The following is a 27,317-nucleotide window of genomic DNA, read 5'->3' on the forward strand; positions in this document are numbered from 1 at the left end:
GGGCCACTCCCAGCCACGTCTTCAAGCAGCGTGATGCCCCCGTCAGCTGCCGCTGCCTTCTGACCCGCCTCGGCTGCAGACGTCTGGCGGGGAGTCTCTGGGGCCAGATGGAGTAGGGCAAGCTAAAAATAACCCGGCGGGCGGCCCCCACCAGGGGATGGGGGTGGGGGCCTGGGCTGGGCGCGGACACATGATCCCAGGGACCCGGCCGAGTGGAGCCGAGAAACTCTCCGGCAGCCCGAGCACACTTCTGCTCCCCATTCTAGGACCCACCAGCCGGAGCACCCCTCTCCTCTGACCATCTAGGAAGAAACACCTCGAACCAGCTGCAGGATGGGCAGCGGCCGGAGAAAGGTCAGCTGGACTCTGTGCTTCCTGCTTCTGCTGCTCCTTGAAGGTACTTCCACCAAGAACCTCTGGAAGCGGGCATTGCCCTCGAGGCTGCCGGAGAGGTCCCGTGTAAGTGCCCAGGTCTGGGGGGTCCTGGGGGCCAGGGGGAGATGGTCAATTCTTGCCCCCCACACGCGGGCAGACTGGAGCAGGCGTCTTTATCTGAATTGTGCCAAAGTCGGGTGGGCAGGCAGACAGACCTCACAGCCCTCAAAAGTCTCCCTGCCTGGAAATAGAGAAGCCAGGGGCCCCTAAAAACACACGGCGGGCAGCGATGGGCTTTCCCTACCCAAGGTTACTTTCTCCTGACAAACAGCACCTAATTTAAGAGTCCAAGGACTGAAAACTGAGTGTTGTTTCTCAGCAATCAATAACCAAATGTCGTTAGGATGCAATTATGCTTCCGTGTGCTTCCTGACTCACTCAGTACACACTTGGTGGAAACTGCTCTGGGCCAGGCTCCGTGTGTGGTCCTGTGGGTACAACACAGAGACAGCAAGCAGCTCCTGCCCTTAAGGGTGGCCTCACTGAATAGGGTAAGCAGCTGGGTAACACATGACAGCCATACAGAGGGATGGCACACCATGACCAGAGGTGAGAAGCATGGGCCTTGCAGCCCTGATTTTGGATCTGTACTCTTGCTCACAGGCTGTGTGACTTCAGGTAAGTTGTTTGACATCTCTGAGCACCAGTGATCTCATCTGAGAAAGACTGTGCATTCCTTTCAGTTTATTTAAACAAATAGGCAGTTAGATGGCCACTGTTTACCCAGGTTGCCTTAGGCTGTAAGGATGCCAACTTGTACCCCCAAGCCTTGGGGAACTCGTGTTACCCCCACAGGCCTGGGGTTGCAGAGAATGAATGAGAAGCTAAAGGAAAATGTATCCAAGCACATCTGATTTTCCTGTGTAGGTCTGTGGGTATACTGGCGTCATTGTGCCAACAGCATTTATGGCTCTGTGTCTTTGTATCCCACACTGGTAATTCTCCCGCTATTTCACACTCTATTTTTATTCTGTTGATCTGTGATCAGTGATCTTTGAGGTGACTACTGTGAAAAATTGCGACTCACTGAAGGCTCAGAGGACAGTTAGCATTTCTCAGCAATAGGGTATTTTTGTGATTAACGTGTGTACATTGTATATTTTTTAGATGTAACGCTGTTACACGCTTAATATGCTGTGGCATAATGTAAACATAACTTGTAGGTGCTCTGGGAAACCAAAACATTGATGGGATTGGCTTTACTGTGGTGGTCTGAAACCACACCCACAGGATCTCTGATGTCTGTGTCTGCCGACAAGCATTGAGAAGGTAAATAATGCAGGAAAGGGACGAGGAGAGAGACTGAGGCAGGGGGAAGATGTCATTTTAGGTTCCCTGCCCCAAAAGGGAGCACAGAGGCATAGAAGGTTCAGGAAGATACTACTAACACTCTCAGCCTAAGGGTGGAGAGTGAATGACTCCATATCCATCAAACACAACACATACTGAGTGGTCCATGTGACTTGGTGACTTTTGCTCAAATAATTATGAGATTGGTTGCTGTTTGGCTCCTCAGAGGGAATGTAGGTTCTTCACAGTAGGGCCCGATTCCGTCTTCCTCAGTGCAGTGTTCTTGGTGCCCTGCCAGGTGCCTGCCATGAAGAAGGCTTCCCATCCATTCTTGTGGGTAAATTATGGGCAAATACAAAGGAAGCCCAGCAGAATATGTATAGCTCTGTGCCAGGTTGGGGATATTCAACCCAGGGCTTTGAAGGATGAATAGGAGTTTTCCAGGCAGAGAAGAGGGTACAGGGAATGTTTAATGATGCCAGGCATGGTACGATGTAGGAAGCATATTACTTCCTAATTATCTTGCTACATCTTAACCACGCTCCCCACTCTCAAGATTATTCGTGTCTGTAGCACCTACGAGGTAGAAATACCATCCATCAGGAGCTTTTACACATCTCTTCTGCACTCCTCATTCAGCAGTCTTGCACTGGTGGCTTGATATCAGCCCCGGTGGGACTATTTACACCATGGAAACTGGTACAGACTGACTGCATGTGGAGAGCTGGGTGTTAAACCTGGACCAGGGTGTCTGCCAGCATCCTGCATGCTGGCTCCTCCCCTTCCTGAAGCCCTGCCCCTTGGCAGAGTGGGCAGAGGGGGTCCGGGGAATTTCCTGGACGCTGTATGCATTTTCCTGCTCTAGACGCAGTGCCAGAGAGGAAGACAGGGGAGGCCCTTTCGGGAGGCTCGTAAGAAGAAGGCTTGTCCTCTGTGAGCCTCCGTTGCCTTGCCTGCAGCCTAGGAGACAGCCGTGCTGCTTTGCAGTCCAGAGGAAAGACCACAAGAGCCTCCAGCTCAGGGCCTGGCAGGGGAATACCGCTCTCTATGCACTAATAAAAATAAAGACAGAGCCAGATATTTATGAGGCTAGATAAGATGGAATAGGCCAGGGAGTGGAATGTTTATCAATAGCCCCAGAGCCTTTCTGGGGAGCTCAGGGTCTGTTCTGTGGAGCTGGTGTTTTGAGCTTTGCTTTCCTGGCATTTGGTGAAAGTCATAAGAACACTCCTTCCTACGTGTCAGGCCAGGTATTCACCCTGCATTCTATCTCAGGATCCTCTGAGCAGATCCCCCAGATGGGACTCACTGTAGCCGCCATGGCGGCCTGGTGGCCTGAGGATCTCTATGTGTCACTGTGGCTATAGGTCTGTTTAGTCTCCTAAGCACCCATCTGGGGCTGGAAATGGAGACAGGGCTTAGTCACGGCAACCAAAGCGGAAACAGCCCAGATGTCCACAAGTTCAGAAAGGACCGACAAAACAGGGTCCATCCACCCAGTGAAACATTACTCAGCCATAAGAAAGAATGACGTGCCGGAGGGTCCATCCACCCAGTGAACCATTACTCAGCCATAAGAAAGAATGACGTGCCGGGACATGCTCCAGCATGGATGAACCCTGGAAACCTTGTGCTTGTGAAAGATGCCAGTCAGGGGACTCCCCTGGTGGCCCAGGGGTTAAGACTTTGCCTTCCAACGCGAGAGGGTGCGGGTTCAATCCCTGGTTGGGGAGCTAAGATCTCACATGCCTCATGGCCAAGAAACCCAAAAGATAAAACAGAAAAAATGTTGTAACAAATTCAATAAAAACTTTAAAAATGGTCCAGATCAAAAAAAGATGCCAGTCAGAAAATGCCACATAGCCTGTGACCTATTGCTATTTAGGAAATGTCCAGAAAAGGCAAATTCATAGGGACAGAAAGTAGATTAGAGGTGGTCAGGGGCTGGGGTTGGGGTAGGGATTAGGAAGTACTGCTTACTGAGAATAGAATTTTTCCAGAAACTAACATAAGTTAACTATACTTAAAAGTATAGTTAAGTATAAGTCAACTATATTTCAATTAAAAAAAGAAAAGAATTTCTGTTTGGGAATGATGTAAACGTTTTAGAAATATAGAGGTAAGTGGTTGCACAATATTGTGAATTTAGTCGGTGCTACAGAATTGTGCACTTCAAAATGGTGAAAGTGGCAAATTGTAAGCATCTTACCACGATAATTAAAAAAAAAAAAAAGAGAGAACCTGAGGGATTCCCTGGCAGTCCGGTGGTTAGGACTTGGCACTTTCACTGGTCAAGGAACTAAGATCTTGGAAGCTATACAACATGGCCAAAAAACAAACAAAGCCCCTCAAATACCTAAGGTACTTCTTAGGGATTCTGTGAAGGTCTCCTGGCCAGGTTTGTCTTAGTTTCGTGGCTCCTCCTCAGAGGAGTCTTCCCTGGTCCCGGAGTACCCTGTTTATATCTCCCTTGCAAGTTTTCTTAATTTTTCAACTTCTCCTTCATAACATTTAGCTCCCATATTATCATCTGCATGATTTCTTTTTTTTATTCTGGCTTTGTTTCATTTCTCAATAACTTACTCGCACAGATAAACAAAAGGAAAGCGATTTGCTTGCTTCCTCTGTGCGATGTTTGGCTGGTGTCTGTCGCTTGTTCCAGAGCTGAGCCATGTGAAGGCAGGGCCAGTGTTTTCTGGTTCAGGTTAGCTCTCCTTGCATGCACCCAGGGCCTGGCACATAGTAGGCCTGAGAACTATGAATTTACCATGAAATGAATGAATTACATTAAAAATTACATTTCTAGAGCAGAAGAGAAGGGGTGGAAAGTTCTAGAAGACTCTCAGGTACCCAGTAGGACTCAGTGAACACACCAGCTGGAGGAGTTGGCCTAGTTTGCGGCCCTGCTCTGGACATGCCCTGAGATGGCTTGTCCAGAGGAAGTGTGAGCCTTGCACCAGACTCTGCTCCCGGAGTCCAAGTGTCAGGAAACGACATTCAGCACACACAGAACTCTCATCCCGCCATTCCAGGGAGAGACGTATTTTTAGGTCTTTGACGTCCGAATTCCAGAGGAAGAGCGAGTAAAGCTTGGAGGAAAATTGGCTTGCTTCCTGCACCCAGCAAACCAGTCCATCCTGGGATGCATTTTTATTGGTCAGGCCATTAAATCTCTGGAACATTCCAAAGAAGGGTAGCGCTCTCGCGGGGATCAGAGCATCGGGGGCGGGGTTGTGTGCAGGGAGGGATGTGGTAAACTGGGGCAGCTCTGGAGACTGGATTCTTTCTCCTTAAATGGAGATGGTTTCAGTTTTTTTCCCCCAATTATAAAAACAATGATGCTGACTGTGCAAGACGTTCAGACAATACGAAAAGTCACGAATAAGTAAAAATCGGCTAAATTCTCCGGAACGCAAGCTCTGTTGATACCTTGGTATGTGTGTGTGTACCTAGACTTTTTCATGAAGTGCTTATACTCAGCACGCATTGTTTTCTTAACGATATTTTGCTCATGTTGTTTAAATTTTTTTTATTGAGATGAAGTTCACAGACTATAAAGTCAGCCACATAAGACTGAGCCATTCGGTGGCATTTAGTGCTTTTGCAATGTTGCACAACCACCATTTTTTTCTAGTTTCAAAGCATTTCCATCACCCTAAAAGGAAACCCCAAACCCACTAAGCAGCTGCTCTCCACTCCCCTCTGCATCCCTGCTGCCTGGCAACCACCAGTCTGCTTCCTGTCTACAAAAATTTCCCTATTTTGGATGTTTCATACAAATATCATATTTGTGTGTGGGATTTGTGTCTGGCTCATCATTCATGTTGTTTTGTACCTTGCATTTTTCATCAAATGATGTAAGGGGAATGGCTTTCCCAGTGGCTCAGCAGTAAAGAATCCGCCTGCAATGCAGGAGTCACAGGAGATGCTGGTCTCACCCCTGGGTTGAGAAGATCCCCTGGGAAGGAAATGGCAGTCCACTCCCGTTTTCTTGCCTGGGGAATCCCATGGACAGAGGAGCCTGGTGGGCTGCAGCCCGTGGGGTCACAAAGAGTCAGACACAACTGAGTGAGTGAGCACGCACTCATGTTGAAAATGTTGATATGATGGGCCCATGTTCTCCCTTCAAAGACTTCTGTGGTGCTCCAGCGGATTCTCTGTTATATATTCATACAGCCTCCTTTGGTTGGACATCCAGGCATGCACTTCAGTGGACTGGTGGAATTGGGCTTCCCTCTGGAGCAGTCCAGAATTGATTTTTCCCTACCCACTTCCTGAAGGAATCGGCAGAAGAATGGCTTTGCAAATATACAGAGGCTTCCAAAAATATCCCCCCAAGGAATGAAGAAAAGAATAGCTACCAAATCAAAACTTTACGGGAACCGTCTTTACCCACGCAAGGCATGCAGCGCTGGGATGCTGCCTTCGAAGCTGTTCCGTAGGAACTCTGAAGCAGGCTCACTGTGCCATCCCCTAGCAGGGATGAAAATAAAAGATGGAGGACATGAGTTGCCTGGGATATTCGTGAAGGATGTTGTCAGTCTGGAGTGAGCTGAGATGTGACATGCTGTTATTTTCAGCTGAGTGGCAACGGAGGAGAAGGCTGGCTAGGGCTGCAGAGAGCAGGGGCCAGGGTGAGTTCTTTCCAAAAGGTGTGCCTGGGGGAGGAAGTTACATACCTATATCCAGAGCTGGGGCTGGTCCACAGGCGGGCAGGAGGCAGGGCCATGTGAGAGAGGGGGACCCCAAGCTGACAAAGCAGGAGGAATCTCAGAGATTGGGAAGCAGCTCCCCAGGCCCATGCTCCCGGGACAGGAATTTGCCAGAGTCAGACCCAGGTTTGAATCTTGCCTCTGCTGCTGGCCAGCTGCATGACCTGGGGTGAGCGCCTTCAGTGTTTCTGGGTCTCAGTTTCCTCATCAGTAAAGTGGGTGAATCACAGCCGTGACCTTAGAGGACCGTGCTGAGAACAGTGAAATTCAGTACCTGTTGACATAGCGCAGCGTTGGCTCACAGTGGGAGCTTAATAAATGCCACCTGCTCTGCCGTAATTAGGAAGGCAGACTGGCCCAAGTTCAGAGCCTGGTGCTCTCCCATGGTGTATGTGCCTCGGTTTTCTCACCTCCACGGTGGGGACACAGGTAACCACAGGGGAGCGATGGACGCTGCCTTGGGGGACCCCCAGAGAGCAGTGCTGGGGCGGCTACTTCCTCTGAGGAACTCTGCCAGTCTGCCCCTGCCTCCATCTTCAGAAATGACGGCATTGCTGCAGGAGGGTTTCTTGCTTAAGCGTCTTCAGATCCCAGTTACTAGCAGATCTTGAACTCCTTGGAGGCAGGGACCAGCTCAGAGGTTTCTTTAGCATCTGCCTCAGCATCACGCCTGGAGCTTCACACAGAAATAATAAAACCAAGGCATCAGCATTACGGATCTCACCGGCTCCCTCCGCAAACCCCGGCAGCAGGCACGCACTTCTGGGCCCATTTCGTAGGTGAGGAAACAGGCTCACAGAGGTTATTTTCCTTTATGATGACACAGCTGCAGGGGTCCAAGCCAGACTCACCTGGCTCCCATGCCTGAGCTCAAATCTGTGACTGTTCGTGAGGTCACGGCCATGGCGCCGTCCGCCTTGGTACACTTGAATGTGGGACACGGCTCTGAAGTTCTTGCCCCAAAGAAAGGGGAGGCTCCAAGGCAAGGAGGGGCTTGGGGTCTTGGCAAGCCGTTGGACACGGAGGCCACTGACCCCAGGTTTATATTTTGGATGCTTTATTCTGACTTTAGAAGGGAGGTGTGTAATACTTGGGCTCATGACCCTTCTCTGCCTATGGCCTTGGGCAAACCTTTAATTCTCTGAGCACCTGGGGCCTGCCCCGCTGGACTCACGGGACCAGAGACTATGCGGATGCCGGGGGAAGGTGCAAGATTAAACAACACGAAGGGGCACCGCCCACGCAGGGCCCATGTGCAGGCTGAACGCACAGGGGGATGCTTGGCACATGGTGAACCGCCGCTCGGTGCTGCCCATCTCTCACACCTCCATCATCGTCATGATCACAGTTCCCATCAGATGAACAGAGCACCTGCTCTCTGCCATGCACGATCAGAGGTGCTGGGGACACAGGTGGGAAGAAGGCAGAGTTCTGAGGAGAAAAAACGCCACAGTGGATCAGTGTGCAGCGCCCCCAAGGGTGACGGAGGGTTTGGAGCTGCGTCAGGCAGGCCGCGGGGAATGGGATCACCAGCTAAGGGCGTGTGAGAGCAGATACCTGCACTGTGTCAGGGCCAGAGCTGGGCAGGCATCTTGGGCAAAGGCCAGAGGGGGACCTCAGAGGCGCCAGGGCACTAGCCAGGAGTGAGCGAGAGGGCAGGAGGACAGGAGGGAGGCCAGAGAAGTGAAGGAGCAGGCCGTGGGACCAGCTGGGGTCTGACCTTTAGCCCGCAGACTCTGGCCTTTAACCTTTAACTCCCTGGGGGCTGGGAAGGTAATCTATTTATTTCGTTGATTAAAGTCTGTTCTTTCTCTTCCTAATCCTTTGTTTGGGACCCTCTGTGAGCATCACCTTGCTTGACATGAAATATTTTTCAAAACATTTAATCCTTTAATCTGGGCCCCTCAGTGAAATCCGTGAAATCTTTATCACTCAGGGCCATCTGTTGTTCAGGCCTCACCGTAAATCACTTGGGTGATTTGACTTCTAAGGCGCTTATCTCTTTTGTTCTCTCCCAATTCCGAGAAGCGACATCTGAGTTTTCCTCAGCGAGCCCTGGCGCGTCTACACTGGATCTCTCGATGTGCCCCACCCCCCCAGCCCCCACCACTCCACCCGCGTCCCGCTGGGGGCTGCCCTTAGGCAGTCACCCACCTGGGAGGCATCGGAGGTGGGGGAAAGCATGTCCCGTCTCATCTCCGGCTTCTGTTAAATTTCATAAATGAGGCTCAATGTGAAAACAGGCTGGACGGAAAAGCCGGCAGTCCCTTGCCAGTCCCATCCAGCACCCCTGCTCGCCCTGCCAGGGAGGCCAGGGCAGCTGTCACCTCTGATTAGGATTCCAGCGGCGGGGCCCCAACATGGGTCCAGGGTCGCTCATTCTGAAGAAAATGAACTGGGCGTTGACAGCATGGGATGATGTGTACTGCGTGTAGCTTGGAAATTATTCCTGAGGATACAGGAACTGGGGGGTGGGGCAGCCGAGCAGGCGGTGGCAGAAAGGCTGAACCAGAGCTGAAAGATCCGAAATTTACAAAGTTGCCCCTTTTGTTTGGGCTTTGTTTCTGCCAGATGTTGGCTTTGTATTCTTTTTTTTTTTGCTTTTCACAGATTAAGTGGTTTCGATAAGGGAGGAAAGATGAATTCTCTGGATACAAAATACTCCACTTAAAACAGATAAGCAACAAGGGCGTACTGTACAGCCCGGGGAATTACATTCTGTGTCTTTTAATAATGTATCGTTTGAATCAGCCGTAAATAACTGAACCACCTTGCCCTATACCTGAAGCTAACACAATACTGCCAATCTATATATATTTAAAGATGATTCTCTGGGTGAAGGGGGGCAGACACCCCACCCTCCCCAGGCTGTCCCCGCCCCCCCCCACCACCACACTTGGTCACTGTTACCTTTCCCACCTGGCCCTCAGTTTTAGCCCCTGTGGGTCCTTGGGAAGTAGTTTGAAAACCACTGGTCCCTGTGACCGCCCCTGCCCACCCATTGGTGCAGTTCAGTTCAGTCACTCAGTTGTGTCCGACTCTTTGCGACCCCATGAATTGCAGCATGTCAGGTCTCCCTGTCCATCACCAACTCCGGAGTTCACTCAGACTCACGTCCATCGAGTCCGTGATGCCATCCAGCCATCTCATCCTCTGTCGTCCCCTTCTCCTCCTGCCCCCAATCCCTCCCAGCATCAGAGTCTTTTCCAATGAGTCAACTCTTCGCATGAAGTGGCCAAAGTACTGGAGTTTCAGCTTCAGCATCATTCCTTCTAAAGAAATCCCAGGGCTGATCTCCTTCAGAGTGGACTGGTTGGATCTCCTTGCAGTCCAAGGGACTCTCAAGAGTCTTCTCCAACATCTATTCAGAACCTATTCTTGGTGATCTGACGGCCCCTGCAGGGCACTGGGAGCAGCGCATGGGGCTTGCAGCCACCCTGGTGGCTCAGACGGTAAAGAATCTGCCTGCAGTGCAGGAAACCCGAGTTCGATACCTTGGTCAGGAAGATCCCCTGAAGAATGAAATGGTTACCCACTCCAGCATTCTTGCCTGGAGACTCCCATGGACAGAGAAGCCTGGTGGGCTACAGCCCATGGGATTGCAAAAAGTCAGACATGACTGAATGACTAACACACATAGCTGCAGAGGAGGGACCTTCAGACAGCCTTGACCTTCGAGGGCATATGCCATTGTGTAGCTTGCCTTTATTTATTTTACTTAACATAAAGTTTTTCCTGTTAAGTATTTCTACTTGTAAACTTTTAATTGTCTTTAAAGTGAAAAAAATCAGTGTGTTCATGGCAATATATATATTGCAATACGGAGAAAAAAGTGTTGACAATAGGAAAAATCTCCCTCAACTTCAGAACCTAATTCTTCTCTCCAGAGGTAATCTTTGACAACAGTTGCTTGTGTGTGCTTGTATCTCCTTCCAAAGATGTTCTAGGCCTGTATAAGTATATGCATATTACATGTGTGTGCATACGCATATTTTAAAACATAGGTGCAGAGCAGACACACTGTTCTACACTTTGGTTTTCTTTACAAACCACCATATCTTGGGGGATTGCTCATAAGCAGGTTTTAGTGGCTGCATGCTGTTGCAGTCTGCAGCAGTACATTATTTACTTGGACAGTACCAAGGGCAGAATTTTGAAAAATGCATATGCTGGGGGATTGGAGGATCAGTAGTGGCAGTGTTTTAGGCGGAAGAGTAGTTCAGACAATAGCAGGCAGTGGGGCAATCCAGGGTGTTTTTTTCGCAATGACTTACTCTGTCTCTAACTGTGTGTGCACGAGTGTGTGCACGTGTGTGTAGGCATGTGTAAGACCAGCCCTCCAAACACCCTACCCTCAAATCCAGAAACCAAACAGTGCTTCCTGCACAGATGGCATCTGGTGTCACAGGCATCCAGAGTGGCTTTTCGGGCATGACTTCAGCTCTCCCAGTCCCACCTCTAAAATGCTTATTTTATTGGCCATGTGTCCATACTTCTTACATGTTAAGTAATATATCATATTATTCACTTTTCTGGAAACATAGTGCCTAAACATGGGAAAATCCTGAGTCAGGTTCCATTAAATTGCACTGTGGAGCCAGCACCTAGATCAAGAAGCAGAACAGGGCCACTGTGTGAGCTCTTGTGACACTGGGGTTTTCTTTTTTTTTTTTTGCTCAGTATTATGTTTGTGAGTTTTATCCAAGTTGTGGTGTGAATTTATTCATTTTCTGTGTGATTTGTAAATTCTCAAAGTTCTATATAAACATATGGATGGATGATAAGTATATATGTATATACAGAAATATACATGTGTACATATCTATGTGTATATATGTACATATATACCCTTTTACATGTAAATATATACAAATCCGTACATACATAATACGTCAGGATAGATGCTTGGTTAACATACAATTCTCCAGGTGCATTCATCTTTTGGGTGCTGCTGGGCTCACCATCAGTGAGCCCACTGTTTGTCAGTGAGCCCCACAGTTTAGGGCTCTTACAAAGAGAAACACATATTTTCACGGTCAGAGCAACCTTCAGAGGGTGGTTCTGCCAGTGCCAGGACGCATTGGCTCAGAGAGGCCCAGCGATTCCACCGCGGCACACAGCACCCAGCACATCCCACTGATGCGCCTTCTTCCCGTAGGCGGAGGAGGTAGGCGGCTCCCATCAGCCCCGCGCAGACCGCTGCCCACCGCCCCCGCGCTCGCTACCCCCCGGTGCCTGCCAGGCTGCACGCTGCCAGGCCGACTCCGAGTGCCCGCGACACCGGCGCTGCTGCTACAACGGCTGCGCCTACGCTTGCCTGGAGGCCGTGCCGCCCCCGCCAGGTAGGCTCTCCCGGCCGGGGGTGTTGGGGCAGGGGAGCGGGCGGGATTGGGAGGGCCGGCGCCGTGGGGGAACTGTCCTGCCTGGTGCTGCCTGACTGCAGGAACAGCTGGGCTTAAACCTGGGCCACCTAGGAAATGGAAACATAGCGCTCCTGAGGAAAGCATCCAGCTGGATGCAGTGAGCGCCTGCTGTATGTGAGGCTCACCTCTCCCGGCGGAGAACTACAGTCCAGAGGACACCCAGGGAAAATGTTTCCTCCTATGAAGCTGGGGGAGATTCCTCATTAAAAAATCCAGATTTCCAGCTTTTCTTAAAAATACTGGCCCGCATTCCCTGGGCCACCATCTGCTGCAGCCTTAGGTGCTCCTACATGGCAGGGGGACCCCTCTGGTTTTCCAGAGACCCCACCAGGACCATCCAGTTCACTCATGAGGCCTGGCCCTGCGGGTATTTGAGAGGGAGATCTGACACCTTAGCGATCCAGGTGAGGATGCAGACTCCTGGATTCAGATCTGCTGGCCAGCTGGTGACAGCCTTAAACCCCCACCTGTAAAGCAGGAATGAGAACGCTCGGCTTCCAGAGAGTGCCAAGTCCCGCAGTGCTTGCTCAGCCCCACGTGGGGATAGGAGCAGGGAATCATGTTCGTTAAATCCTGACGGGAATCTCCTTGGGAGAAACAGTTCTCAGGGCATCATCTTCAGAGGGAAGGTGTTTCAGATCCCTTCTGGAGAGCTTGGGGAAGGGAGCCTGGGGGGATGGGGAGGGAAGTGGGGGTCTCCAGTGAGTGGGGAAACGTGCCCTGAGTGGGTAGGATGAGGGTAGGCAGGGGGTTTCTCTCCGTTCTGCTTGGGGCTGAGCCTTTGGAGCACAGAAGTCTGGTAGGACTGCACTGTCAGCCAGAGGCTCTGGTTCCCATGGGCCTTCATTAGTAAGCTCCCCCCACCCCAAAGCCAAGGTAAGAATGAACATGCTCAGTTTTATTCAGGGTGAGGTCATAGTGATGACAAGGGACTCAGCACCCTTAATAATGTTCATAATTACAATCGGTGCTGCCTTTAAGCACTGCCTCTTGGCCAGGCTGGCTCCTACAGGGGCTTTTACAAGAAGGACAAAATGGCACCCCTCCTGGTGGCGGAAGCACATAAAAGTACGCCTGTCTGGTTGGACAAGTCTAAAAAATGTCCCCTCCTTTGGGCAGAGACAGGGTATAGGAACTCTAGCCTTACTTGCTGCCTAGAACAGGTGTTTTTGAGCAGTGCACAAATTGAATAACTGTCCATGACATTCCAAATAGCCTTTCCTTGCACTATCTCACTTAATGCTCACACACTCCCATGGAGTGGAGAGACCATTATCAGCCCTATTTTATAGCTGAAGATACTGGAGCTCAGAGAAGCTGAGTACCTTGCCCAGAGTCACCCAGCAGGCAGAACTGGAGCTTCAGTTTAGTCTTCTGACTGTGGGAAAGTGTCCACTGCCTTAGGCTCTGGATGTAGGAATGTGGGGCCCCTGGGCCCATTTGTGGAATCCAGTCTTTCCCCCACATCCAGATACCCACATAGCTCACTTCCTTACCCTCTCAGATCTCGGTCCAGAGGTGATCTCTTTCTCAGGGGAGTTGTCGTTGTTCACTTGCTAAGTTGTGTCCAACTCTTTGTGACCCAATGGACTGCAGCACGCCAGGTTTCACTATCCTTCCCCATCTCCCGGAGTTTGCTCAGATTCGTGTCCATTGAGTCAGTGATGCTGTCTAGCCATCTCATCCTCTGCCACCCTTTTCTCCTTTGGCCTTCAGTCTTTCCCAGCATCATGGACTGTAGCCTGCCAGGCTCCTCTGTCCACAGAAATCCCCAGACCAGAGTATTGGATCCAGTTGACATTCTGTTCTCCAAGGGATCTTCCTGCCCCAGGGACTGGCCCCCATCTCCCGCATTGCAGGATTCTTTATCATCTGAGCCACCAGGGAAGCCCCTCAGGGTAGTTTCCCTCTCTGTGATCATCTTTACTCTGGCCTTGCGGCTTTCCTCTGGTTCCTTACCGCCTTGTGGCTTAAGCTTTCCTTATGGCTCAGTCTAGAATATTATGCTTCATTTGTCTCCTGACTGTTCCCCCGACTTGAAGGTCAGCCCCATGAGGCAGGAAGTTTGGTTTGTTTCAGTCACTGCTATATCCCCACCATGTAAACGTTACTCAGTGAAGGGTGGACGAATCGGTGAAAGCCTGGCTCTCACTGGCCAGCAGGAAGAGTCAGCAAAGTATTAATCGTAATAATTATAACAATAATGTCTAGCACACGTTGTCTCACTCTTGGCACTCTTGACCTTTGGGTTTGGATAAATCTAATTGATGGGTGAGGAGTGAGGGGCTGACCTGGGTGTTGTGTTCATGGGATGTTGAGTCGCACCCCTGGCCTCTCCCCACTAGATGGCAGTAGTAGCCCCACCCCCGCACTGGGACAGCCAAAAACAGTCTCTGGACCTTAATAGATGTTTCATCCAGGGGCAAAATCGCTCCACATTGAGAACTGCTTGTCTAACATGTCTGAGCAGCTTATGCACTTCCTTGCAGTCTGCTTGTAAGTTCCCTTTCCCTCCAGAGCAGACCCTGAGATAACGTCATGGGTGGAGGGAATTTATCTAGTAGGTGATCCCAGAAAGTTCTAGTTGGAGAGCAGAGAGGCAAGGCCCTGGGCTTCCAAGCCTTAAAGGTCTGCACATTTATGGGAGGCCTTGACCAAATTTCAGTATTCCAAAAAGTAGGTCAAAGTGTGGGCTTCTCTGGCAGCTCAGCTGTAAAGAATCTGCCTGCAAGGCAGGAGATGTGGGTTTGATCCCTGGCTTGGGAAGATCCCCTGGAGGAGGAAATGGCAACCCACTCCAATATTCTTGCCTGGAGAATCCCGTGGACACAGGAGCTTGGCAGGCTGCAGTCCACGGTGTCACAAAGAATTAGACATGACTGAGCACACCGCACACGTAGCTAAGGGTGCATGTTTCCCTGTATAGGATGCATTAACACATTTCCTGTTTAGTGAAAAATAGCATTGAAGATGCATTTTCTAACATTAAGCCTGAGGTGATGGGCAAAAGGAGGGAAGAAACAGGAGGCTGGAAATAGAGTTCTGGAACCATGACACCCCTCTCATTTGGAAGTTGCAACAGCTTGTCTGGTCTGTTGCTTCCATTTCTACACCTAGAACAACCATCTTATAACCATATTGTACTCTTTTAGAGAAAACGCTAACCAGCATTTTTACCAGTTTCCGTCTGCGTGCTCTCAAAGGCATTAGACAGCATATCAGTCTCTCTATTTTGTCGTGCTTTAGAGTCAGACTAAAGCAGCAGCCATAAGCAAATGTGATCCCAAACCAGCTTTATTTGATCTCCAAAGCACTTAAAAAAAAAAATCAATTGCCAAGATTTAAAAACGAGTTGTTTTTTTTTTTTTTTTCCAAAAAATACAGACTTAAAGTTTAAGAAAAAGAAAAAGCCACCCAGGGACTTCCCTGGTGGTTCAGTGGTCAAGAGTCCAGCTTCCGATGCAGGGAACGTTGTTTTGATTCCTGCTCAGGGAACTAAGATCCCCATGAGGCAGCTAAGCTCGCGCGTCACAGCTGTCGAGCCTGTGCACTCTGGAGCCTGCGTGCCGCAGTGAAGCCCCATGTACCGCAAACAAGGCTCAATGAAGCCAAATAAATAAATAATGTTTAAAGCAACAACAACACCCAGAGGCTCTGAGAACACTGGGAATGGCTGGCCAGAGCCGACCAACTGCTGACCCGTTGAAGCAGAACACTCTCCAGCTGGCTGTGGTCCTACCCGGCCTGCCTTTTTCCTTTATGTTACTTCTCTGTCCCCAGAGACATCTGGGTTTTCAGTCCCTGTTTGGGGGTTTGAAGACCTTCCAGTCTACTACATGGTCACGCTTCCTGTTAGAAAATGTATTGGTTAGAGAACGGACCGTAAGGCTGTGACTAAAAGACCCGTAAACCAAGCGGCCCAGCCTATGAAATATTTCCTTCTCCCTTGGTTAAAAGGCCAGAGTTGACAGATGGTCCATAGCAGGCAGGTGGCTCTGCTCCACAGGGACCCAGGTTCCCTCTGTCTTGTTGCTCCACGTGGTCTAAGTGGGCCCCAGGCTGCAGGTTGCAGGAAAGAGAGGGAAGGGGACAGACAGGCATCAATGCAAGGGCAAGACAGAAAGCTGCCTCATCACCCCTGCTCACATCCCACTGGCCGGAACTCGGTTTGCATGGCCGTACCTAGCCACAGGAGCTGCTGGGAAGTGTAGTCTCCAGCTTGGCTACCCAGTGCCTAGTTGAAGCTCAAAAGTCTGTTACTAAAGGGAAGGGGTGAACTTTTTTCAGGAGAACCACGTTGTTTTGTTTCTCCTTCGGGAGGGTCATGAGATGTGGGTTCCCCCATTCCCAGCGGCTGGGGCATTTCTCGGCTGCCTGAAGAGGGCATTGACGTAACCATGCATTATCTTGTCAGTTCTAGACTGGCTAGTACAGCCGAAACCTCGATGGCTTGGGGGCAACGGCTGGCTCCTGGATGGCCCTGAGGAGGTGTTGCAAGGTACGTGCTAGGTGACGCCCAACCCAGCGGCACAGCCAGGGTCCCCCTTCTCAGGCTGCCTCCAGAAAACTGAAAACCAGGGGCAGCCTCTGCTCCAGGAGGCTGCTTGTCCTCAGATACCCCGCCCTCTTGAACCGTCCCCACCCCCATAGAAGAGTGTGACTGGGGCTTGGCCAGCCTCTCAGAATCCCCAGAACACCATAGGCTTCAACTGTCCCTGGGACTGGGGCCTCCTCACTGGGTGGAGAGTTCAGAGGGAGGGGGGTGGGGTTTTCAGATCCTTAAAATCACCATGTGGGTCCATTGTTCCCCGCCTATGAGGCCTCCTTGGGGGCAGGGGTGGTGGAGGACAGTTTCTGAAAGGCAGGCCTGGGGTCTGGACCACTGCAGGGGTGTAGGTGTGAGTGAACACCTTGCTGTGTGCCGCTCTGCTCTGTGGCTCTGCACACATACACGTGCACCACCGTGTCCATTAGGGTGTGCAGCTGTTCGTGGAGCCCAGTGGCTGTGCTTGGGGCTGTGTGTCTGAGCGCTTGTGCAGCTGTGTTCATGATGTGTGTGACCACAGATGTGAGTGTGTATGTGCAGGGTGTGTTTGTGTGTGTGCGCCTGCAGATATGGCTAATATGTATGTGTGTATGTGTGTTAGGACTTGTGGGGTGGTGTATCTGTATATGTGTGTTGGGATTTTGGTGTGTAAGCATATATGTATGTGTGACTGTAAACATGAACATGTGTGTTTCGAGGTGTGCAGGTGAATGTACGTTATGTGTGTCATAATGCGTGTGAGGGCATGTTTGGGGTCATTTGACTTTGAGCTGCCCCCGTGTGCATGTGTGTGTGTGTGTGCGTGTGGAGACCCCAGGCACAGCCTGGCATCTGGGTTGCAGATGAGAGGCAGCCCCTCTGCCCCGCTGGGGGCCGCCCCTGAACCCCCCGTGTGTCCCCCCCGCCCCGCAGCAGAGGCCTGCAGCACCACCGAGGACGGGGCCGAGCCGCTCCTCTGCCCCTCAGGCTATGAGTGCCACATCCTGAGCCCGGGTGACCTGGCTGCGGGCATCCCCAACCGGGGGCAGTGTGTCAAGCAGCGCAAGCCAGCAGGTGAGTGTGGACACCAAGTCCCACCTAGCTCTCCCTGGAAATCCCCTGTGGGAGACCCGTCCCAGAGGAAAGCCCGGCCTCTGAGCCTGTCCCCACCCTCCCCCGTCTCCCCCGACGGCCCTGCTCCAGGCCACCCCTCCCTCCTCATCTGTACAGGGTGAGGGCAAAGCCCAGCTCGCCACCGCCTGCCTGGCTCACCTTGGGGTCAGCTGTTTCAGATCTCTGAGCCTCAGTTTCCTTATCTGTAAAATGATATCACTTCATGTTGGGTTATGGGGTGATGGAAATCACATGTGTGAAGCCAGAGCCAAGATAAGAATTAAGAGGTGCTCAGTAAACACTGGATAATTTACTTCTATTAATATCTATCTATCCATTATAAACTGCACAATATTTGAGTTGTCCAAGAACCCTTAACTTCCCCCTGCTAGGACCCTTCAGTATGACTTACTTAATATTTGTCTTTGGAGACAAGTCAATAAATAGTTCGGTGAAGGGCCTGAGTAGCGTGGCTTTAGTTTGCATGCTTTTCTCTGAGGTGAGCAGCATGGAAGACAGAGCAGAGAGGGGCTGCTGGGGGGACCTGAAGCCACTCCTGCCTCATGCAAGGTATAAGGTCGAGAAGTTAGGCATGGAATTTGCCAGGACTATGTGCAAGGGAAGAATCGGGCAACCTTGTCAAAGTTGAGCTCATTGGAGCTTTGAGAACACATCCTCCAGGCCCACGCCCCCACTTCAGCATCCCTCAGCCCTAATAGCTGAGGAGAGCACCTCAGTCAAGATCAGGATAGTCACAGTGACCCTGTTGGCCCAGAGAACCCACCACATGCATTTTCTGCTGAAGCATTTTCCCTCTGATTTGAGAATTTTGTTTCTCTGAGGTGTTTCTGGAAAGACGTAGATGTTAAATCTCTTATACATTTAGCATTATCATCATTGTAAATAATAAAATTATGAGGCATGGGACTGTTTCAAGGTATGTTGGTTCCCGGAATTCTGAGCTCAATTTGAAAAAAAAGCTGCGTGTAAAAGTTCATAACCAACCGGAAATCTGAGATTTCTCCTTCATCGCACTTGCCGTTAGGCATAGGGGTGGGTTCTCCAGCCAGAGCGGCCCCTCTGCTGCATGTGGAATGTGGCCCAGCCTCTCCAGGTCTCACTTTCCTTATCTATAAGCTGGGCCTAGTTAAGCTGGGACTTTGCTGGTGGTCCGGTGGTTAGGACTCCATGCTTCTAACGCAGGGGGTGCAGGTTTGAGATCCCTGGTCTGGGAACTAAAATCCCATGTGTTGCGAGGCACAGCCCAAAAAAAAAAAAAAAAAGTTACGCTATTTCACAGACTCTTTGAAGAGCCAGTGAGTTAATCCACGTAAACCACGTCTGTAGTTTCTCAAGCACAGATCTAAATCCGTTCTGTTGGCCCCACTGCTGTCTGTAGACACCACATTGCACCACAGGTAGACTGGGTCCCCTACCATCCTCAGATGCTCAGCCCCAAGGACAGGCCAGCCTGTAGGAACCTGCTGGAAGGAACAGCCGTTTCCAGAAGAGAGCTGGTAGGGGCAAGGGCCGGGGGGCAGGGGGGCGGGCAAGTCAGGAGTCCTCTGAGCTGAAATGTCATTTTTATAACCAGAAAGACCTGGAATTACCAGGCCTTTCTTATCGCCTGATTGCACACATTCAGTTACGTGATCTCCAAGACCAGAGTCAGTCAAACAAGTTCAGACCGGTTCTTGAGGAATCAGACCAATTCAAAGAAGACCCACTTGGAGGATGGAGATCAGCAAAGGGACATTCAGGTGACTGCACAGATGGTGCCTGAGGTTGACGGAGGCCCCCCTGGGTGCTCCCCTAATCCTCAGTGCAAGCCTGCAAAGGGAAAGGTGTGACCACAAGCAGTGTCGAGTGTGGTTAAGACTGTAGGCCACACGACATGTATTAAATGAACCTTAAACAACACACAGTCACATGCGCTCAGTCATGTCTGACTCTGCGACCCCATGGACTGTAGCCTGCCAGGCTCCTCTGTCCATGGGATTTTCCAGGCAAGAATACTGGAGTGGGTTGCCATTTCCTTCTCCAGGGGATCTTCCCGACCCAGGGATCGAGCCTGGGTCTCCTCCATTGTCAGGCGAGTTCTTTACCACTGTGCCACATGGGAAGCCCCTCCAGTATACAGTAGGTGCAGACAAATACCAGTTATATGAGGGACCTAGGATCACTGAGTTCATGGAGTCAGAAAGTACACTGGTGGATGCCAGGGGTGGGGGCGGGGGTGGTACGGGAGCCGGGGTGAGGAGTCAGTGTCTAATGGGGACAGAGTTTAAGAAGGAGAAAAATTCGGGAGACGATGATAGTGAGGGCTGCACAGCAGTGTGAATGTACTTCGTGCCACTGAGCCGTACAGTTAAATCTGGTTAAATAGTATGTTTTATAGTATGTGGCTTTTACTACAATAAAAAAGCATTAAAAAAATATTTTCTGACACTGGAAAAAAAAAGCACTGTGGAAAAAAAGAAAGACTGCAGGCCACTGAAATGAGGCTCAAACCCTGTGGCTTTCTTCCCAGATGACCTTGGGCAACTAATCTAATTTTTCTTAGCTTCAGTTTCTTCATCTGTAAAATGGAGCAATTGGGGGTCCCCATAGTAAGTGCTTCTTGGGGTGGTGATGAGGCTTGGATTAGAGAATACTTCTAAAGCCCTCAGCTCAGCGCCTGACAGAGTAGGTCCTCAACAAATATGCACTGGGGTCACCTGTCTTCGGGAAGAGGGCTGAGCCTGTCCACTTGTTTCCTGCTCAGAGGAATGATCAGAGCCTTCTGGATGGAAATGTAAATGAAATTTCCCCTCATCTCATCCCCAGAGGGCCGTCACTTAGCAATAATTGTTGATAATTGTACAGGACCTTGGAAACATCTTAAATTCCAACAACATCCCTTGGAGCAACGGTCTCGGGGAGGAGAGGGGCACTCCCATCCTAGGGTAACCTAGGAAGACACCTCTGGTTTTAAGTTTTTTTTTCTTTTTTTAAAAAAAGACATATATTAGAAGTAATTTCTGACTTACTGAACCGTGGCAAGGACAGTCCCTTGGACCCTCCACCACATTCATTAGTCGCTACTGTTCCTTTCATCTCTGCCTGTCCCCGCAGCCCACACCTTCCCTCTGTATAAATCTGCATGGGTATTTGGGGGCAGTATCAGAGAATAAATTACATCTCTCATGCCCACACCCAAGATGCAAGTCTCTGCTGAGAGCTGGCTGCTTCAGGGGGCTGAGGGCCATTCTGGGCTCAGTCTGGACCCTGGCACTGGAGGAGTTCTCATCTTTCTTGGGAGGAAGATGAACATGGGCACAGGCAGCAGATGTGATTTCTCGGAGAGCAGAGCTGGGCTCCTCAGTGCTTATTTGCTTTACTTATTACAATAAAGAAAATTTTTGTTTTATTTTATTACTGAAGTCTGGTTGATTTACAGCGTTGTGTTAGCTTCAGGTGTACAGCACAGTGATTCAGATATACACGTGCGTATTTTATGTATATATGTGTATATTTTTCAGGTTGTTCTTCCTTAGAGATTATTATTGGCTTGTCCAAAATATTCATTTGGGTTTTTCTATAACAAACATCTCAAGGAAAAGCCTAATGTTTTGGCCAACCCAATAGAAACTGTTGAGCAGGGCTCCTTGTACCACGCAGTAGGTTCTCACTGGTTATCTATTTTATATAGAGAGGTATGTACATGTTAACCCTAAGCTCCTAATTTATACCCCCTCCCCAGTACGTCTTCTGAGTGGCTTGCATGCCACTCCGAGGCTGATGGGTCTCCACGCTCCCCTCTGACAAGATGACTTCACTGATGCTGCCTGAGGATAATGTGGTCACGCAGTCCTGAGCAGGGGCTCAAATCCATTGATTTCTTTTGTTAAAGGGACAGTTTTGGTAAACATACCCGGCGCGAAGAGGGCATCTATTTCTGCACAGATCACAGTGTCCTTCCCTTGGCATCAGGAACTAGAATCCATTCCCAGGGAGACGGGAGGAGCAGGAATGTTTCAGAGAGCCTCGGGCCTGGAAAACAGTCGTCATTTGCTTGGAAAATTGTTGTAAATAGTAGTCACTGAGATACTGATAAGCTGTCTGCCAGAGGCTGTGGATCGGCCTTTGGTTCTGTCGCCTTGAACAGTAAATGTCGGTCCTGAACATCCTGATGATGGTTAGGATCTCCAGAGAACAGAACGATTTTTATTGAGATATGATTGGTGTATTAGTTCCAAGGGCACAAATGTGATTGACCTGGTAGCCATCAGACAAGGCTCATGGGTGGAAGGGGAGGGGTGAGCTGACCAATGCCAATTAAGTGAACCGTCTGCATGAGCTGGCCAGATTTCTCCACTCTGCCACGTTACATTTCCCCAGCTCCTACCAGAGAGTGTTTCACTGCCCTGATTGCGGGGCGGGGGGGTGGGGGTACTCTGGAAGTGGGTGGGGTGGTTGACAATCAGCAGTGGGTATTAGGTGGTGGGGATTCTTAGTAATTTGAGACAAATAAAATTACCTAGAGTTGACCACTTTTTACACACAAAAGTGGCTGTTTTGTGTGGTTCCTGATAATCTTTGCTGCAAGTCTGTGTTTCCAATTAAAGCATTTCTCTTAATCCTCATGGTAACTTAAGAGGTATTGATTTTATGCCCATTTCCTGGTGAGAAAACTGAGGCTGCAAGTGGGTTAGTGAGCAGTGGAGTGAAGTTTCATAAGTGAGTGTTTTGTTTGCAGTAATGACTTTCAAGTCTCTTGAAAAGACTCAAAAACTGCTGCTTGCTTTCCTTGTGAATGTGTTGTGTAATGACATTTGCTGAACAATATTTTGGAATTTGCTTCCAGTTCATCTCTTAAGAGAGTGGTTCTCAAACTTTAGATTAAAAAAAGTACTGAGGGACATCCCTGGTGATCCAGTGGTTAAGACTCTGCACTGCCACTTCAGGGAGTGTGGGTTTGATCCCCGGTCAAGGAACTAAGAGCCTACATGCCGTGTGGCACGACCAAATCAGGACTAACAACTTAATTTTTAAAAATACTGAGAACCCCGCAGAGCCTTGTGTAGGTTTTGGCTATGGGTATTTACCATATTCAAAAGTAAAGCTGAGACGTTCCAAATATTTGGCTGATTCATGTTGATACAGGGCTTCCCTGGTAGCTCAGCTGGTAAAGAATCCACCTGCAATGCAGGAGACCCCGGTTCAATTTGTGGGTTGGGAAGATTCCCCCGGAGAAGGCAACAACTACCCATTCCAATATTCTGGCCTGGAGAATTCCAGGGACTCTATCGTCCAGGGGGTCACAAAGAGTCCGACACAACTGAGTGACTTTCACAGGTACAACACACACAACACATGTCGATACATGGCAAAAACCACCACAATATTGTAATTATCCTCCAATGAAAATAATTAATTTTTTTAAGTGACAATGATAAACTCACTGTGGCAGAAATATTATTTTTCTTAAAAACGGCTCTGTTTTCCAACATACACACAAAGTGGGCAGAGTGGCGTGGTTTTACACATTTGCAGTTGTAATATGTGTATTCAGAGGACAGGCTCTTCATGTCTGCATCTGCGTTTGATGGGCTGCAGTGTCACACACAACATAGCTTCTGAAAAATTCTACCACACACTTGTGAGAGAATGAGAGTGAAAAACACAAATCATTTCTTAGCACTGTTATGAAAATAGTTTTGACCTCATAAACTCCTTGAAAGGAGCTTAATCCTCTCATTTCTTTTCCAGATGGTCGATTCTTACGACAGAAATTTTACAAAGAATATCCAGGTAGGAGAAGGCCCATTCTTTCCTTGCAGAGGGTACTAAAAATGGTGGTGGGCATCTCTGGGGTGAAGAAGAGAAAGAAGCCCTGTGGGCTGTCCTGAGAGCTCCAGTCTGAAGCTGCTATGAAAGAAAATGACTGTATTCTACCTGGTGGTTCTTATGCCATCAGCTGGCCCTTTGGGGATCAGATGCTGGGAAGCTAAGATGCTTCTGTTGTGCAAAAGCTCTCCTGCAACCTGAGCAGTCCTCCCCACGGGTAGGAGCCACTCCAGGCTGCAGGCTGGGACTGGGGCAGCAGCTCAGGGATGGCTTATAGAGAGCAAAGTGGGAACTAGGTTTGGGGAATAAAGGAGACACCCTGTGGTCTGATGGTGGGCAAGAGGACTTACAGCAAACACAGCTTCATGCTAAACATCAGAATGTAGGACTCGATGTACAAAAGCTCCTCCTACTTTCATTCAGGGAATTGAAACATCTGGTTGACACCATCTTTCCAGCCAGTTGTCCGTCCAGTTATCCACTGATCCATCCATTCATGCAGTCATCCATCCATCCAGTCTTCCACCCATCCAACCATCCAGTCTTCCATTCAGCCATCCAGTCCTCCTTCCATCTTTCCATCCATCCACCCCATCTTCTATCCATCCAGTCTTCCACCCATCCAACCATCCATTTCCATCCTGTCTTCCACTTATCCATCCATCCATCCAGTCTTCATCCATCCAGTCTTCCATCCATCCACTCATCCACGCATCCATCCTTCTGCCCATCCAGTGTTCTGCCCATCCACCCAACAATTCATTCAATCATCCATCCACGTGTTCTTCATTCATCTACTATATATATTTTTTAAGAATTGACAGTACATATTTATGAAGGGAAGGGGATGACAGAGGATGAAATGGTTGGATGGCATCACCAACTCGATGGACATGAGTCCGAGCAAGCTCTGGGAGTTGGTGATGGACAGGGAAGCCTGGCGGGCTGTAGTCCATGGGGTCGCAAAGAGTCAGACACAACTGAGCAACTGAACAAACTCTCTGTTCTGTGCTGGAGGTTGAGGCTATATTTGTGAATATGGCAGATCCAGTCCATGGCCTCATGCAGCTAACATCAAGCAGGAGATCACAAAATGAATAAAGTCCAAGCGGTTATTTGGTGACTGCAGTGATCAGGACCACTGAGGTCACATTCAGGACACCATGAAAATAGACGGGGATGTAGGGAAGGCTTCCTGAAGAGGGGACATTGAAGCCCAGTATGAAGAATAATAAACAGTGGGCAGAGGATCAGCAGATGTGAGAATCGTGAGGTTGAAGCAACTCGGCCATCACAGTAGCTGAGCATGTCATGAGCACAGGGTCGGGGCAGGGGGCAGGCAGGGAAATGTCAGGAGTTGACAGCAGACTACACAGGTGGGGGCCCTGGGGAGGAGGGGGAATGGCTGCAGGTGGGGATTGCTGCTGCTACTGCTGCTGCTAAGTCGCTTCACTCATGTCTGACTCTGCGACCCCAGAGACGGCAGCCCACCAGGCTCCCCTGTCCCTGGGATTCTCCAGGCAAGAACACTGGAGTGGGTTGCCATTTCCTTCTCCGAAGGAAGGTGAAAAGTGAAAGTGAAAAGTGAAAGTCGAAGTCGCTCAGTTGTGTCCAGCTCTTAGCGACCCCATGGACTGCAGCCCACCAGGCTCCTCCACCCATGGCATTTTCCAGGCAAGAGTACTGGAGTGGGGTGCCATTGCTGGTGGGGACTAAGGGACCTCATCTAGGGGAGAGGAGGGGTCAGAGCCAGGCTGAGGCATTTAGAGTTAGTTTGGCTGCTGAGCTGTGAGCACCTGAGCAGGAATCCACACACCTGCCCTGACCGCCCGATTCTTTCCGCAGAGGGCGCCTCCAAGTATGTGGCAGAACACGGACAAGGACATCAGAGGCACTTTCAATAAAGTGACAGCGGTGGGTAAGTGGGAGGTGTGATCAGTCAGTGACAGCAGGTGGCTTTGGGCAACCAGGTGTCTGAGGTAGCTTTCGTCACAAAGTTGACCGATAGGAGAGCAAGAAAAGGGTTGACCTGTGGGAAGAATGTGAAGATGCCCCTGTAATTTCAAAGTGAACACGTGAGCACCCTGGGTGTAATCAGCAGTAGAAGTTCCTAGAGCCCGTGACTCTGAACCCGAGGACCAGTCTAGGCTGTGACTGACTTTGCGTTCCTTGGCAATCGGCAGACACGCCCTCTGCTGCCACAGGAACTTGGTCGTCTGTCCCCCTCCCTCTGCCGTGCGGTACTACCCACAGCCAGTGCTTGGGCGTGAAGCAGGTGCCCTGTGGCTCCACAGTCACTCGTGGAAGTGTCCAGTGTGCAGACATGGTGCTGGGGGGACGCCGTGGATAAATCAGGGCTCCTGTTCTCAGGGGCTGACATCTTCATAGGAGACTAAACCCGCCTACCAGCAGGACAGGCACAGCCTGCAATGGTGTCGTGAAGGGCGTTGGACAGACAGGTGATGTGAGGCAGGATAGGAGGGGACTGCTTCAGACGAAGGTCAGAAAGGTGAGCAGGTGACATCGGAGCCAGCATCTGACACGGGCATCCAGGCAGAAGGAGCCAGAAGGGCAAAAATCCCAGGGCAGGAAAGATCTTACTGAGGAGCCCCATGGAGGCCCCCGGGGTGGGAACAGAGTGAAGGTGGGGGCGGCCGGCTCCAGAGGTGATTGGGTAAGAAGGCACGGCTACACTCTCAGGCATTCTCCAAAGTGAGAGACAGGCCGGATGCAAAGATCCAGTAAAACCTGTACCTTTCAGCCAGTAAAACCTGGACACCCACCAAGCGCTCTGAAAGCTCAAGTCTGTGCGTGGTAAACAGAGCCTCCTGAAAGCAGGTGACTTACCCCTGAATGTCCTTGAAGGGCAAACATCAGGTTTCAGGTTCCAGAATCTTCAGGTGTGAGTCCTGCAGGAAAAGCTAGAGCCCATGGGGATTGATGCCAACATATCTATTACCTGCTGATGACAGGAACAGTCCTTGAAGTGGCTCTGACCCACTTGAGTCTGTGAACCTCACATGGGGAAGTGCTGGGACCAGTGGGAAAGAGCAGGGCAGTGAGAAACGATGTAGGGTGCCTCTTAGGAACCAGCTGGCCAGAACTGGGTTTAAACTCCTGCTCCACCACCAGGTGATCTTAGGCTAATGACCTCCCCTCTCCAAGCCTCAGTTTCCATATCTGTGAAATGGGAGTGAGGAGGAGGGCTGCATTAGGAACTTAAATGAGATGGGAGGGAAGATCAAGATGGCAGAGTAGGAGGACTGGGAGCCCACTTGCCCCCACGAATGCATCAAAAATACATCTGCACATGGAGGGACTCACTGCAAACACACTGGAAACGGGCAACAAGATTCTAGCACAACCAAGGTTGTAAAAAAGATCCACATGGAGTCAGATAGAAAGGTGAAACCCAGAGAGACTTAGCAGTGAGTCAAGCATTGAGTCTTAGCAGAAGCTGGCATCTTTCTGGTGCTTCTGGTGTGTGAGGCAGAAGTGGATGACACGTACTTGTGGCGCCGTGTTCTTGGGTTCGTGATCATTCCTTCTTTCCTTCCCTTTCAGCCTGTCTGCAAGAACATTCCTCCAGTTTCTGCTGAGCCTCGGAAATCACTGGGTAAAAAATGATTTGACCTCCAAGGTCATGCCCAGCCCGAGAGAGCATGACCCCAGCGGTGTTTGGAGACAGGGCCCCTGGCTCTCAGCCCTGGCGGGGCCCAACCTGGCGGGGTGACTTCATGGGAGCCCCTCACTAGCTTCAGGTTCCTGCTTTATCATCCTGGAAATGAGGCCCTCCTAGTAGTCCCCTTGACCTTGCCACCCCCCAGATCTGCCATGGGAAGAGGTCACTTCCTTTGGGAGCTGTGTGAAGGTCAGTGTCTTGGTTGGTACAGGTTTCTTCCAGGTCTGACTCTGGGAGACATCTACCCATCCCAGATGTTCTTGAGATAAGTCTGCTCATCATAAAATGGAAATAAACTCACCTGCTCA

General features: G+C 50.1%; 1 protein-coding gene across 5 annotated transcripts; it reads left to right on the forward strand.

Moving 5' to 3' along the window:
* On the forward strand, positions 1-27,317 carry WFDC1 (WAP four-disulfide core domain 1). Of its 5 annotated transcripts, none has more exons than XM_052656193.1 (8): positions 1-112; positions 267-459; positions 11,596-11,779; positions 16,275-16,358; positions 17,319-17,459; positions 23,250-23,291; positions 25,173-25,245; positions 26,892-27,317. In XM_052656193.1, exons 2-7 carry the CDS (start codon positions 334-336, stop codon positions 25,229-25,231), a joined length of 636 nt encoding a protein of 211 aa, XP_052512153.1. In that variant the 5' UTR covers positions 1-112; positions 267-333; the 3' UTR covers positions 25,232-25,245; positions 26,892-27,317. The 5 variants fall into 5 exon arrangements, with proteins under 5 accessions (XP_052512153.1, XP_052512154.1, XP_052512155.1 ...); XM_052656194.1 differs by having other exon boundaries at positions 17-117; XM_052656195.1 differs by lacking the exon at positions 1-112 and having other exon boundaries at positions 124-459; positions 25,173-25,241.

This window comes from Budorcas taxicolor, chromosome 18 (genome assembly GCF_023091745.1).
Source record: "Budorcas taxicolor isolate Tak-1 chromosome 18, Takin1.1, whole genome shotgun sequence".
NCBI lineage: Eukaryota > Metazoa > Chordata > Mammalia > Artiodactyla > Bovidae > Budorcas > Budorcas taxicolor.